The following is a 14,935-nucleotide window of genomic DNA, read 5'->3' on the forward strand; positions in this document are numbered from 1 at the left end:
GGGCATCGCTGCAGCCTAGGCATCTTTGACACACATTTAGCTACATAAACTTTCTAGAGCTTGAAAATTGCTATGTTCGTGAGGCATTAATTTTGCGAAGAATTATGTATGGCCATACTAAACAATAAATACCAAAATCATGCTCGGACGAATAATGTCGCAATTGTCACTACAACTACAATGAAATCGCCTTCACACTTCTAGGGAACAGGATATAATTTTCGAGGTAGCTAGTCATATTGGGACTAGAAAGTGTTTATTTAACTAATTACAAACACTTAAGTCAAACCACTGTTTCAAACTTGCTAAATGTAGCGGTAATTCAATGGTTTACTGCTCGCAAAGATGGTCCTACATGTCATTGAGTTATAATCCCTTTCAGATTCCTTTACTGGTTAAGTAAACTTTATTTGAATCACCACTAGCCTCTATCCCAAATATTACTTCAAAGTACCAGTTGGCTCGTCGCAACGATATAATTTACTGGACATTACGATTACTCAATATCATAACTGAATATTATGTCTAATTTCGAAGCAGACAAGTCATCACTCCGAGAAGGTAACGTCAACTCGTTTGCAAACTTCTCTTAGATGGTTGCACTTCCGTGGAAATAAATCATAGTATACCTGCTGCAGAAAAGTTAAGTAAACTTCCCCTCTCACGTGTTAAAATAATTGTAAAAACGGTGCCGTCTGTTTCTCTAGTTACTTCCGAGGCACTGGCTTCAATCGGGTTTCTATGTGAGCAATTTATACAGGATTTTTGTCGTAGTGTCATTGAAGTAACTGCACAAGAAGGCAAGAAAACGGTCACCAAGCAACATGTTCAGAGTACTGTTCAATCAACCCAGAAGTACGAGTTCCTCGATGGAATTATCGAGTGATTTATATTTGCGGGAGGTTACCGCGTCATATCTATTATGTCAAACATCCTCATAATCATCAAAAGACTGTCTATTTTGTAAATTAATATTGAAATACATCTGATGCCTATTAATAACGTGATAAGTCTAATTTAGTCAAACAATTAGTGGTACGTGGTTGCTATATCGTGCAGTAAAGTAACGGGCGGTCGAACTAATATGCTTCCTTAGGTGCTTAAGTGATTGGGTCTGCGTTACTGAAGTGGTTTGTAATGTTTGCTTAGGTTGATTTGTAACTTGAGGATGAGAAAGACTTATGCTGAATGATCAAGGCGATACACCAACCCTATAGGTTGATTAGTACTCACAAAGTTCGTAAGAACTCCAGTGACTAACAAACTATGTGTAACGTTCTGCAACTGCTATATCCATATACTAAAAATGAAGGGAGATATCTTAGCGTTAGTCAATATAGTGTGGATAATTCCACTCGTTCTGTAAATAATTTGTTGCTCTTCATCCATTTGACCTATACCCAAGTTCTTAATCTTTACATCAATTGTTTTCAGAACTCAAATATTCTTCATTTTTGAATATTCTATGGGGATTTTCTGTTTTCATAACTGTTGTGCATCGAGGCAACTTTAGGTAGTGTACATTGAGTTTGTGAAACAACCCAGCAATCCGTGACTAGTTAAACAAAAGTGAGGGTCTGTTCGTCGAATCTTAGTATAAACTAATAAGCATGTATCTCAAGCAAATAAGTGTTTACATGTTAACCTATTTAACGATTGAAGACTTATGCTACAGGTAGTCATTATCAAAAACAGTTGTTGCACACTTGCTACTTCAAATCGAAACCTCGAGGTGAATCAACCCATGTCACCAAACACTACAACCGCTCATTATTCAGCCCTATGGAACTGCACCTATAATGTCATAACTGGACAAAGTCCTGCTCACCACATTCGCTTAAGGAAGTCATATTTGTAATATTGGTGATCAAATTTGGCAGTCATAAATGCCAAGTGTATTGCGATAAATAGGGGACTAAACTCTGGAAGGGGACCTTTACTATTAGAATTGATACCTATAACTAATTAATCACACGACTGAAGCATGTAAATACATCTAGTTTCTCACTAAATTGCGTCAACTAAAACACTGCTCATAGCGACACCACTGATAATCTTTAAGTTGTTTCATTTTATCGTAATTAAAAGCAAACCATAATATCCATCACTCCCAAATATTTGTGGCTTTAGATTTCTAATGTTTCTAACCATAGTGGCTTGAAAATATTCTCTCCAATATCGATGCTTAGTGACTGGCCTAGGGTGTTTATGAATTCAAAGTTCGCAGTGTAACATCGAAACTTCATGGCCAAAGTGAAGTCTGACAGACGCCTGTTACTTCTAGCTGTCATTGTGCGTTAGCTGCCGAATTTTCATTTGTTAGTTCACTGGTTTTGTAAATCTCTAAAATGTTTATAAAACCTCATTCTTAAGGAGTAAAATGAATATTTTGGTTATGTGCAAAATAAAACTAGATCTCTACCCGTGTCAACACCTGAAGAGTCCAAATGGCGTTCACAAACCCCATTAGTTGTAAAAAAGAGTGTAATTCAAAGACTAGGATTAGTTAGTTTCATAAAAAAATAAGCCATGATGAAAAAATTAAGTGTAAACATTTGAGTTGTTACAGCAGCAGACCTGTAATGAAACTGAAAGTGATGAACAATGTCAACGGTGATACAAATTTCTACGTAGATTTAATCTGAAAATGAATTATCTTCAGAGTCAATCTCACCGCATAGTGGGTAGTTTTCAGGTTTCGGTTCATCTTTAACCTTTGAAAGTTCGGGATTTCTGGATTTCTTGAAAAATCGCCATAAAATGTATAAAAGAATGGATGATATGTAGATCATGTTCATAAGGAATGAAACGACAGATATGCAAATTATGAAAGAAACCTGTGGATAGTAGTATAGAACGTTTTGAAATCTGCTAAGCGTCGTCTGTATTTTAAGCTCCAAAGCTGACCATAAGTAGCGTTTAGACTCCATAATGATGCGACCTTCCAGAACTGGTTGAGTCTAAAACGTTAATCAGTTACAACTAAACAGATATTTGTGCTCATGTTAACATAAAATAATGTAACGAAAAGATTATTTCTAACTTGATGAAATGACAATCAGCTAAGCGTAGGTTGCATTTAAAAAAACAGGGAATAATTTATAACAAACTAATACGAATTATAAGTTTGCCATGGCAAGTCGACAACCGTCGCGATTTAAGCAAATTTTGTTTCAGTTTCTAATAGCTACTGCTTCAGTGATCCGTTAAGCAGTTGCTCTCTTTTCCCTGCAAATTATTGAGGAGTTGGTGAAGGTCATCAATATGCCCATCATTGACCAGATGTTGACTGATTGCACTGTTTACGGGTGTGGAGTCGTTCAGGTTTAAGTTTTCTGGAAGGTGATCGTAAACGTAACTATGGACCCTTTTCTTTATCCTTTAAATACTTGTTCTTTAGCCGTTGCATAGACAGTCTTAAATGTATTTATTCTGAGACTAGTTGGTCCAACAGTCTCATTTTCTTTGAAGACAAGGTGAGGGCAGCAAATTTAATTTACAACTGTATTCCACTTGATGCGTTCGTCCTAGAATGCTTATTGGTGAATTTCTGTGTGCATTTATACGTAAATATTTTTAACGATTACGATCTTTTCTTATAATCTTTCCTTAGAAGAAAAGTCTCTAGCCAATGGTTGGAGACTCTTGGTGACATGGCTCCGAATCGATTACGATGGCGTCGGTATATACACTCTGTATTCCCTTAAACTAAGAGATTAAAATCGCTTCATATATTTCTTTCTACGAACTAATTCTTTCTTCCTGTACTATATCCTTATTGCAATCTTTCTTTTATATATTACCACCTCTGAATTAACTACTTTTATGAATCCGGTGTCCATCTTGTGTTAATGAGGTATGGCAACTTGGACCGATGCATATATGTGCCTGGTCCTACGTTGTAGCTGACTGAGAAGAGAGCCTACTAGTACGGCTAAAAAGCGGTTAGTATAACCCGTCTTACAGAAACTGTTTTAATTCGGTTTCCACTCTTTAGATCTCGGAAATCAACTAGCTCCAAGTGCGAAGCTACAAATATATTTATCGCGAAAACATGACGTGAGGTCCATCTGTTTTTAGTTATTCAATCTCTGCTTAGCTTATTGCTCTTTTATTCATTGGAAAATTATCTTTCACTAGCTTGATTCGTGAACTTATGCTGATATCCACTGTTAATTAAATTTTCTAACTGGTATTTACTGTTATCATTCTAAACGTGTAAGGTTGTAAGCTACTGATAAGAACTCACCAAATAAAAGCAAATTTCTATTATTTTGCGTCGATTGTTTTTTTTGTTTTATCCAAAAAATCTAAACGTGTTTAGAGTTCATTTGCGATCCACATAACTCAATATTAGTAGCTTTGAAGCAAAATGTCTAAATTTATAAGTTAGAACTAGTGATGCCCAGTAAATGAAGTGACTGTCAAGTTGTTCTGCTGCAAACTGACAGTTTAAATTTCTGTTAATAATCTCACAGTTATCAAGTAATCATTTTAAACAGGATTTGCAGTGATACATTCACAATCTGATATTTTTAGTCATGAAAAACCGAAGCTTTCTGTCGTTGCAGAGACAAGTGGAACATCCTATATGGCTTTTTGATTTTCAGCCCTATCCTTAAAAACAGGTAATCGTGGAAAAATTGCTCTTTGATATATTCATATCCAATGATTAGCCGAAAATAAAAAAATAAAACTTCTTTTACTAACAGTAATGAAATTGTGAAATATTTTACGTGATCTTTCTTGGAGTTGGAGCCAAGTATCTCCTTAATGCTTGGATCTCAATACTAACGGATTCTATTCAATGCAAACCTATTATTGTTTGTCGAAGTGATTCCTAAAAGCTACTTTTTAAATTCCATTGTATGCAAGCGACTAGTTTTCCAAAAAGACTAATAAATTATTGTAACACTAGTAATTTCAAGGTTTTGTAACACAGTGGGACCTATACAGTAGCAAGGTGAATGGTTTGAGTGCGCATCACTTATTTTCCAGGTTTATTTTGAGGCGGGAACTTCTTGGTAAACTACATTGGCAGAAAAAATCATGGCTTTGAAATTTTAAACCGTTAGCATCAATTTAAAAAATAATTAGGTATACAGTAATAAACTGACCGCATCGAACTGGAAACTAGATGACATCTCAATTGAAAGCAGCAGTTCTTCTTTCATCCTACCGATTATATACAAGGGGGCAAACAGTATATTACTTATCATTCGAACTTCATTAGATCGATAAGGCATTGAAAACTACAAAAAGAAGCAACATTTCTACAAAACAGTAAAACAATAAAAGGAATGTGGTAAACTATCTACCAAGAACAGAAAGATAGTTTTGGAGATTAGTGTGGGTTAGCGCTTCAGCTAGTAGACCAGTAAGAAATAAGAATCTCTGGGTCGCCGTTATATCCTGGTTTGATACCATCAGGAGAGAACACGTACAACTCCTCTAGGGATCGAGCTTAGAACCTTCATGTTTAGAAGCAGACGTACATATCAATCTCGTAAACATATGCTCATAAAACAGGTAGAGTTCAGAGAATAGAATGTTCGTGTGGATTTTAACTCATCTTCTGGAAATACATTTCACTTTATAGTTATTTGATGCAATTAAAAATTTATGAATATTACCATAACAGTAGTGGTGTTAGCACCATTTCCTTTAGATGAAAATCGGATAAGGGGGCTAGGAAGTTCCTTGTTTTAGTATTAAAAGATAAAGGAAGTAGGGAGACCAAGTTAACTGGTTGGAAGTGAGAGAACTGAGAAAACATTTGAACACAGTACGAAGAATGTTGGAGCGAACACTCGCTTTAGATAACTTTGTGATATGGCTCTACAGCCAACGATACAAAATTATCGTATTACACTAAATAAGATATCGAATTTGAATTGACTAGCGTTATAAGTAGTAAGTTTCACGTCGATTGAGTTTTTAATACTACAAATACAAAAAACGTCGTTGGTCAAGTTAGAAAGATCATATGCTTTGAGCTCCAATCAATAGATTAAAATAGTATATAACAATGTCGTACAATGTTTTATTGCATAACTGTAAGTAAAATTTACACCATGTTTGTTACTTTGTCCCATTTTGTGAATATGGATTCAGTAACAAAATCTATAAATTGATTTTTACTTAACTGCTAATTTGTTTAGTTTTTCGAAAGATAGTAGTGCAATATCCTGATATTTTATGCTTTGTTACAAAACGATGATTGAAGATCAAATGCACTAAATCTTTGGAGGACCAATAGCATAGTATTGATTTTTCGAGAATAGTCTCGTTTGGCTATAATCTTGGAAGAAACATACTGTTGCCAGTAAAATGAAAGACCTATAGTTTCAAATTTCAACCTATTAACGGTAGCTGATACGTTTATCACTGTGGCTGATTTTTGAAGCATCTACTTAAAGAGTTATGCGTAAATACATAGTATTTTTTAACTATTTGCACAAATTATGTGGAATGCTGTTAACTTAAATTGTTTTAAACAATCGTTAACAAATAAGACTGGAATTTTCACAGCAATACTTCAAACTTACTGGTTTTCTGAATCGCTGTATAAGAACATGTTCACGGCCATATAGTTCTAGGGTGATAATACTCATACCTGATGAAAAAATAATATTCAGTATTAAGATAATAATGAGTATCTTAGTAAGAACACAACGTAACAATGAACAACAATAAGGAAAAAAGCACGTACATCCTACAGTACAGTTCATTTAATAGAAATATGATGACGTGAAAAATTGCTTAAATAGAAAAAGCGAAGAATGTCTCACTAAGATCTACGGCTTGTCAAATTTTTATGCCTTCGAATGATCATGGTTTGCACCTGTCTTACAGAGTAAAAGCACAAATGATTCAAATCTTTCAGATACAATTATATACTGGGGTAGAAAGTTGAGAAATACACGAGATTGGTCAGTACTAAACACTATAAATTTGTATTTTATTGAACAGTTTATTCAACGTCAGCAGGTTATTGATCATCTAGAAATATAAAACGATGTTCAACCAACCACGGATAATGCACTTTACTTAATAACGTTGGTTGTGTTTGAAATACAGCTCTTTACTGATAAATAATTCATAATTGTTTGATTTAAAATAAACTAACATCGAATTATACGATGCAACTACTAGTCCAGATGAGATGACAATTAGTGTCATATAAGATAATAACCCTTGACGATTATTGGCTGAAAGACCTATTTGTAAATTTAGCTTGTCGTTGTTTATCAGTACATTTAGCGTCTTGGAGAGATTTTAAGCTTCTCACAGATTATAGTCAACATTATTCTACATTACAATCATAAATTGACAATGTGCTGGGTGAGCTGAGATTGGTTTTTGCAAAGTGGTTATGGGTCCCAAAAGGAATAGGATATTTTTGGTTTTGAAATACATTTTAAAGGTGACTACCAGCAAAAATAACATTAATACTATGGTTTTCCGACCAAATACCTTTATATACACATCTAGTTTTGTATTCACTTGGAGATCCTAACTAAATGATAGAAAACTAAGACCACTAAACCATAAAGAGGGGAATGTGAGGATAGAAACCACTCACCTGCATTTCTATTATGAATGGAATCTGGAAGCCATAGGTTTAGCATGAGCATGTACGGATATTTGGGTGTTAAGAGCTACAGACCATTCATAATTTAGAACAAGAAACTAACAGATATTCCACTTTCAGAAACAGAGAAATTCGCTGTAGGAAAACTGCAAACGTTGGAACACCCCGTTCGTACATTACATTTTGTACTAAAATTGAAGTAAACAGACAAAGGGAAGGTTAGCATACTCAAACACTAAATCTAATTCTCTTTCCAATTTTACGGTTGGAATGTAGGTTTGGTATAGGAGAGTAAACACCATAACTCCATACGCAAAAGTCACTATTTCAATCATCAAAAATAACAGAGCATAGTGGATAGCCTTCCACGGTATTGAAGATAACCAGGACGCATCGTAACCGATTTTACCAAGCATTAGAGTACAATATATTATCGCTGAAAGTGAAAAATTAGTTTATACTTGATACTGAAACACAACGTGTTTTTTAATACAATAATCATAGACCACAATCTGTATTGAAAATTATCATATCAGGAATAAATTTTAACAATGTTTATTATTAGGAAATTCATAGTGATTAACAAGTCATTTCAACTACTTGCTAAAATAATAAAAAAATATGTCGACACACTTTACAAATATTTGTTACAATTGATCCATAAGCTGTAACATGGAAATTTACAGAAGTCAAAAGTACAGGCTTACTAATAACTATATCCCCTTTTTATCTAAAACTTCATCTATAATCAGAAGAGATTAATCCCATGTAGGGTCGTATACTATTATTGCTAAGAAGCTCCGCTTTAGGATGGAACATACCCGAAGCTATTTAATATCCACTGGTTTTCCAGATGACGCTAGTGTACGATATATACCATCTTCAAATAGTACTGATTATTATATCTACCCATAAGAGTTATGGATAATTTGGTCAGATATTTCGCGATATTTGTCTAAAGTTGTTACCCGGTTATTAGAAAGGAGTACATTGGTCCACTTGGTCAATATATTTTGCTTTAACAAGCATAAAGTTTTAAGATCTGACCACAGTAACTGTTAGAACAGTATTCGCTTATGGTGGAACCAGGTGAGTAATGCAGAGGCTGGGTGCAGAAGGACAGTTAAAGGTGATGAAATGACTGACGAAACTGTAGACATTCATCTACTGGGTGGTTGATATAGACCAATAAAACGCCATTCGATGATATTGCATTATTAAACCAAATTATTTCAACAGATGTAGACTATCTGATTGTGGTACATAGGATCATCATGATCGCAATGAAGAGCATATGCCAGTTACTTACCTTTCTCTGAGTTACAAATTTTGTTTTTCATTACCAACAAAATTCTTACTTCCAATTCTTTGTTTATCTCCTGGCTAATTTTTTTTACAGTGTAGAGACTTTAGCATTAAGATTTTTCGCAAACTTGCACTTTTTCCCTTAAGTAAATAAGTAACGTCAATAAGACGTGGTTCCTAATGGAATTTATTTTATTATTATTTTATTTGATTTGAACACATAAATATTGGTACAAGAGAGCGCCAATATATATACGCCACACAAAACAATGAGAATGCGAAGAGAAATAGAAGAAAAAAAACCAAGGAGCGCAAAAGAAAAAGAGAACAATAACGAAGAGATTGGTGTAAGGTAGTGTGGTAGTAACGAGGTACAATCAGAAGGGTAAGGGAGACACAACCACTTTTTATGAAGAAAGTAAAAGAAGGTTACAGCACGATCGCCACTGGCTTCTATTCTGAGCCATATCTGATAACGTCTCTAGCCGCTGTGTAGCATCATCTCTCGGACCCCAACCAGGGAGTCGTGAAGGACCGACACAAGCCAGTCCTTTGCAGCTTTCTTTCATGCCACGACACCATGTCATGCACTGACCACCTCTCCGCTTCTTACAACCAGTCCCAGAGTCGGCAAATAATGCACGACGTGGAATTCTCTGGGACGACATTCGGAGAACATGTCCAAGCCACCGAAGTCGGTGTTTCAAGATGGTGACACCAATTGAATTATCATCTCTGTGCCCGAACACACGATGCCGAATCTCTGCATTACTGACATGGTGTTGCCACTGAATGTCAGCAATCCTTCGAAGACGGCAATGATCGAACACAGAGAGTCGTCTAACGTCCTCAACTCGGAGAGACCAGGTTTCACAAGCATAGAGCAAAACTGCTCTCACCGACGCGTTGTAGATCCGACCTTTTACAGCCAGACTAACATCACGAAGGCGCCAAAGGTGGCCCAGATTGGCATAAGCCGCTCTGGCTTTCACTATTCGTGCATTGATCTCATCACTCACACCCCCACCAGCACTGATGCAGGTACCCAGATACACGAATTTCTCGACTACGTCTATTTGCTCACCATCCAGGGTGAGTACAGGATTGGAATCCTGCCAGTCTTGTAAAAGTACTTTGCACTTAGAAGGTGCAAAGCACATACCATACCTACGGACACTGATTGCCAACTGATTAAGTGCGGATTGCATGCCTTGGGCATTATCGCACAGTAAGACAATATCGTCCGCATACTCAAGGTCGAGAAGTCTTTCTCCAGGCAACAGATCCACACCACCATTACTTACATTCATCAGAGCTGTTTCCAGAATGTCATCGATGGCAAAGTTGAAGAGGAATGGTGAGATTGGGCAACCCTGCCTAACCCCACTACTCGAATGGAACAATGGAGAGAGGTGGTTGTATGCCCTCACTCTGCCTGAGGTGTTTGTATATAGGGCTTTTAGGATGTTAATAAACTTCTCAGGCACACCCTTCTTCAATAGACAATCCCAGAGAACAGTTCTGTCCAACGAATCGAAGGCAGCCCTGATGTCAAGAAACACTACGATTGTTGGCCTTTGATAAGAATGGCGATGTTCTAACATTTGGCGGAGGGTGAAGATATGATCAATACATCCTCGACCAGAACGAAAACCAGCCTGCTCCTCGCGAGTCAATCTTTCTCGGGTTTTGAACAACCTACGAAGTATGACGGAAGCCAATAGCTTGGACGCAATCGGAAGTAGATTTATCCCCCGATAGTTGTTGCAGGAACGACGTGAACCCTTTTTAAAGATAGGGACAACTATCGACTCATTCCATGACGTTGTCTATGGAAATTACTTTTCTCGCTTCCTAATGGAAACACGAAAGAAATAGAGATGTCCTTCAATGCTTGTATGTATAAAGAATAATGGTTGCTGAATTATGAATACCAAATACGTTTGTTCAATAGAGTAACATATCAAATAACTAGTGTTCATTCAGAAGATTCAACAGTCAACTTTTTATAATGTACGAAGGCTTATAAATGTGACAAGTAAACTTAAATATTAACATTATTTAAGTTGATTTTGTGAAATGAATTTCTGCTAGTAGCACTTCATGTTCAGGTGTACAAAGATGTGGACAAGTATGACACACTCTCGTGAATGGAAGTCATAAGCAAAGGATGAAGTATTTACTCTGAATTACTTTTCTGAGAGGTATTCAGCACTTCGAAAAATAACTTTTTATGCATGTCAATATACAGGGGGTTGCTAAGGTGAAATTATATTGTTTTCGAAAAAAGTGCTCCGATAAGCGATATGTTCAGAATCCATAATCTCCAACAGCAACATTCATACTTAGTTCGTAGTATCCTGTTCTACCGTACTTGTTATAAAACAATACTTAGTTGATTTTTCAGGAACCGAAACCGGTGAATATGGTAAAGATGCACACGTTTTTGGTGACCTGAATGTAAAGTAAAACGGTTAAGTTGGTTTATTTCCACTAACTAACACATTACAGAGACAGATCAAATTTCCAATATTGAAGTCCTAGAGCAACCAAGATTTCGGTTTTTAAATATTACCGTCTACTTCCGACTGAGGAGTATGATTGTGCTAGGCCCCTGGCAAAGGCCATGAGATGAAGTTCGAAAATGTGATCACAAAGATACCACACTGTAAAATGAAGCAGTAGTAGCTTAGAATAAGTGAAATACTTTAAATATAGGCTCATAGACACGTAAATGCTGGTCTGACAAAATGCCAACTTACACGAATCACGTGGTTGGCTCTGTAGGAAATAAACGCTCAAAAGGATTGGCGAATCGAAGATCAGAATGTTCTTCATTTTAAAATGAAGAAAAAAGTTTATGAATCTAGAAACACTGCGAAGAAGGAAATTTACTACTTCGATGATTACGAAAAGTATGATCTGATTTTTTAGTCAAGTATATGACATCTTGGACACTAGATAAGAAATGTTAACACTAAGAACTTAGGTATCACAGACAAGATGTTGAACCGTTGAGGGGTTTCTATTTTAAAAAAGACTCCCAATCTCCCAACTTCGAGGGAAATTTTGTCAGCTTTTTGGGAACCCGAACTAGAAAACTTAGGGGAATGAGACGAAAACCCCAAGACTTTCCCCGGTCTGAGATTTTTCCACAGAATTTCAAGCTGTTTAAGGGAAATACTCAAGTTTTGGTCCTTACCGAAATTTCGGTAAGGACCAAAACTTCGGAAGAGACTACGAATTTTAATGTGAACTTGTGGCAAATCCCAAAATTCATCTGAAGTTTTGCAATTTCTCGAAAATCCAAATATCGGGCTTGAAAAACACAATCCGTATTATGCAGCTGGCCAGCTGCAAAACAGATCACACACAACCTGGATAAACTTTCATTCCGTTCACTATATTTAAAGATCGGCTCGTAAATTTACTAGCTATGATGCTTTGCATACTGTCAAATACATTTTCTGCAGAAAATCAAACATATCAATTGGTTACTAGTATCTAATATTTACCTTACATTTAAGGTAAATATGTGGATATAAAAAAATTAACCTATGCATACACTGCTTTTGAGTTTCGCATAAAAACAGGTAATTTTTTACAAGCAAGTTAGGTGACCGTCATATTATGCATTGATTACTTGATTCCGTTCAGGTGTTTTCGAATAGGGGGCCGCAAATGCAGCAACGCCTCAACGGTATCGTCCACTGTGGAGGTTGCTGAGCCCTTGAAGGTCAAACCGTCGTAAAATGATTGGTGCGTCGGCTCGATAATTCGTGAAGCGGTCAAGTCAAGACATTTTTAGATTTGGATGGAGTTCAGGCACATTATGTGTGGTAACTTCCATCCTTCAAGTAACGAAGATGATGCCGTCGTGATGATGCCTGATCTAGAACGAATCTTCAACGATATTATGTCATCTCGACGACCTTCAGTCTTCAGTAATAAGGAATCTCACAATTCTGAAGAAACTTTTACCCATTTGATAGGAGCTGCTATAAAAAATTCTCGGGAAAATGGCACTTAAACCTCCGAACTTCCTCTAAACATTGGGGATTTCGACAAACGTGGGAGATTGTGTACATAAGGTAATATGACTTATGTGGTTAATAATTATTTTTGCAGTATACGCATACTGAGTACGTTATTTCAGTAAGTAAAAAGAAAAATGATGACCCAACTACAAAGTATTTTTCGTCAGATATGGCTGTACATATGGACGTAAACACAGCTCGTCAGAATCCGATGTTTGTCTTCAAGATGTAGATGATGATAGTGATCATCATTATTCCGAAGAGCGTACAACTTCCAACTCACCACCACAACCTAGACTAAGAGGATGACGTCAGTCTTCTATGTATGTCTTATTCTGAATAAACTTGTCCTTCAGGTCAAAATATTGCCATTGTCAATCTGGATTTTGGGTTTGTGCATTAAATGGTGACCTAAAAGTCATCTCTAATAAAACCGTGCACAACCATCCCTGCACACAAGAATATCTTTCTGTAGACCCTTCAAGACGACGGTCGACGTTGTAGCGGCAAATAAATCCCCAAAATAAATGGCTCTGCAAGGTATCGACATTGGATGCTGACCATATTAGTTTTAATGGACTCACCTAGCTAAAGGCGATCGGTTATGCATCCGCACCAGATCACGAGTGAGAACACTGTGCTCAACCCAAGCAATCGCTAGCCAGATTAGATCAGTCGATTCTCCATATATTGGTAGCCTATCAAATATGTATTCGAACTTCCTCGCTTCTGTCTTTTGATGCTCGCAGCCTACTAAATAAAATGGCGAGGCTCAAGTCAATGGTGGATAGAGAAAAACCGAATGTTATTGATGTCTCAGAAACTTGGTTACCGTCAGGAGTATTAGATAATGAAATTAAGTTGACCGGTTTTTTATCCAGTAGGGCTGAGAGATTAGCCGTAGGGGAGGTGGGGTTATCTTGTACATGAAAAGCACCCTGACTATAAGAGTAGTTGAAACAGTGGCACATTTTTCAAGGACATGTGAACTGGTGCGATGCAAGCTGGAGTGAAGACGGCAGAATATTGAATTAGTTGTAGTATATCGCAGTCCATAATGTGTAGCAGATGATTTCCTCCTGAGTAAACTTAAGTCCTGTTGTAACAAGGGTAAAAGCCTTGTAGTGGGTGACTTTAATGAACCGTATATAAACTGGGTTAACTTAGAAATAGGGTCATCGATAACGTCATTAGATTGCAAACTGTTAGAAACCTCGATTGGATTAGATTTATCTCAACACATTAGAAATCTCACAAGATATGACTTAAGAAACTGTTCTTCTCCTTTAGATTTAGTCTTCACACACGGTGACGACGTTGGTCAGATGACTTTCCTCCCACCACTAGGGAGAAGTGAACATGCGGTCATATTATTCAAATTCATGGCTGAGGTGGCCTGTCAAACAGTTGCGCCGGCCCGTTCTAACGTATGGAATGCAGATAGAGAGGCAATCGACTCCGCGGCATCGGCTGATTTCAGGCAGTTATACAATCGGGTAACTTGACCTTACATACCCTGGACAGGCCCAGAGACGAAGAAGAAGAAGAAGAAGCACGGACATCCCTGGATAGGCCGGGATATTCGACGTTTGCTAAGACAAAAGAAGAAATGTCTGGATGTTGCTATCAGCCTTGGCACAGCGGGTACAAAGAAACGCTACAGATCGGTAAGAAACACGTGTATAATTGAAGTTGGGGAAGCTCAAAGAAAATATGAAACGCAGTTGATACAATCTGCACTCAAACAGCCTTAGAAAATATTCTCGTACATAAACCACAGAAAAAAGATACATCATTGAATTCCCAACCTTATTACAAAAAAAGGGAGTGAATCTGAAATAATAGAGGAAGATCAGGAAGGAGCAGAGGCGATGGCTGACTGTTCTGGGGCAGTTTTCACTCAAGAACCTCCTCTAGACAAAGAACCAGACCAAAATACAAAGTCAACAAACCACCTGCTCATCATGGACTTCGATTAAGACGATATACTTAAGGCTCT

General features: G+C 36.9%; 2 protein-coding genes across 4 annotated transcripts; one reads left to right on the plus strand and one right to left on the minus strand.

Moving 5' to 3' along the window:
- Window positions 1–319: 319 nt before the first annotated feature.
- Window positions 320–1,002, plus strand: MS3_00006376 (uncharacterized protein). Its single transcript, XM_051214514.1, has 2 exons — window positions 320–561; window positions 594–1,002. Exons 1-2 carry the CDS (start codon window positions 522–524, stop codon window positions 884–886), a joined length of 333 nt encoding a protein of 110 aa, XP_051067697.1. The 5' UTR covers window positions 320–521; the 3' UTR covers window positions 887–1,002.
- Window positions 1,003–2,488: 1,486 nt separating this feature from the next.
- On the minus strand, window positions 2,489–13,900 carry BSCL2_1 (Berardinelli-Seip congenital lipodystrophy 2 (seipin)). 3 transcript variants are annotated; one of them, XM_051219176.1, is made up of 7 exons: window positions 13,521–13,900; window positions 7,823–8,030; window positions 7,698–7,782; window positions 7,586–7,661; window positions 6,549–6,616; window positions 5,118–5,252; window positions 2,489–2,960 (listed from the first exon to the last, which is right to left on the minus strand). In XM_051219176.1, exons 2-7 carry the CDS (start codon window positions 8,008–8,010, stop codon window positions 2,637–2,639), a joined length of 876 nt encoding a protein of 291 aa, XP_051067698.1. In that variant the 5' UTR covers window positions 8,011–8,030; window positions 13,521–13,900; the 3' UTR covers window positions 2,489–2,636. The 3 variants fall into 3 exon arrangements, with proteins under 3 accessions (XP_051067698.1, XP_012798210.2, XP_051067699.1); XM_012942756.3 differs by lacking the exon at window positions 13,521–13,900 and adding an exon at window positions 12,543–12,613; XM_051219177.1 differs by lacking the exon at window positions 7,823–8,030.
- Between the last annotated feature and the right edge of the window lie 1,035 nt (window positions 13,901–14,935).

Source organism: Schistosoma haematobium, chromosome 2 (assembly GCF_000699445.3).
Source record: "Schistosoma haematobium chromosome 2, whole genome shotgun sequence".
In the NCBI taxonomy this organism is placed as follows: Eukaryota; Metazoa; Platyhelminthes; class Trematoda; order Strigeidida; family Schistosomatidae; genus Schistosoma; species Schistosoma haematobium.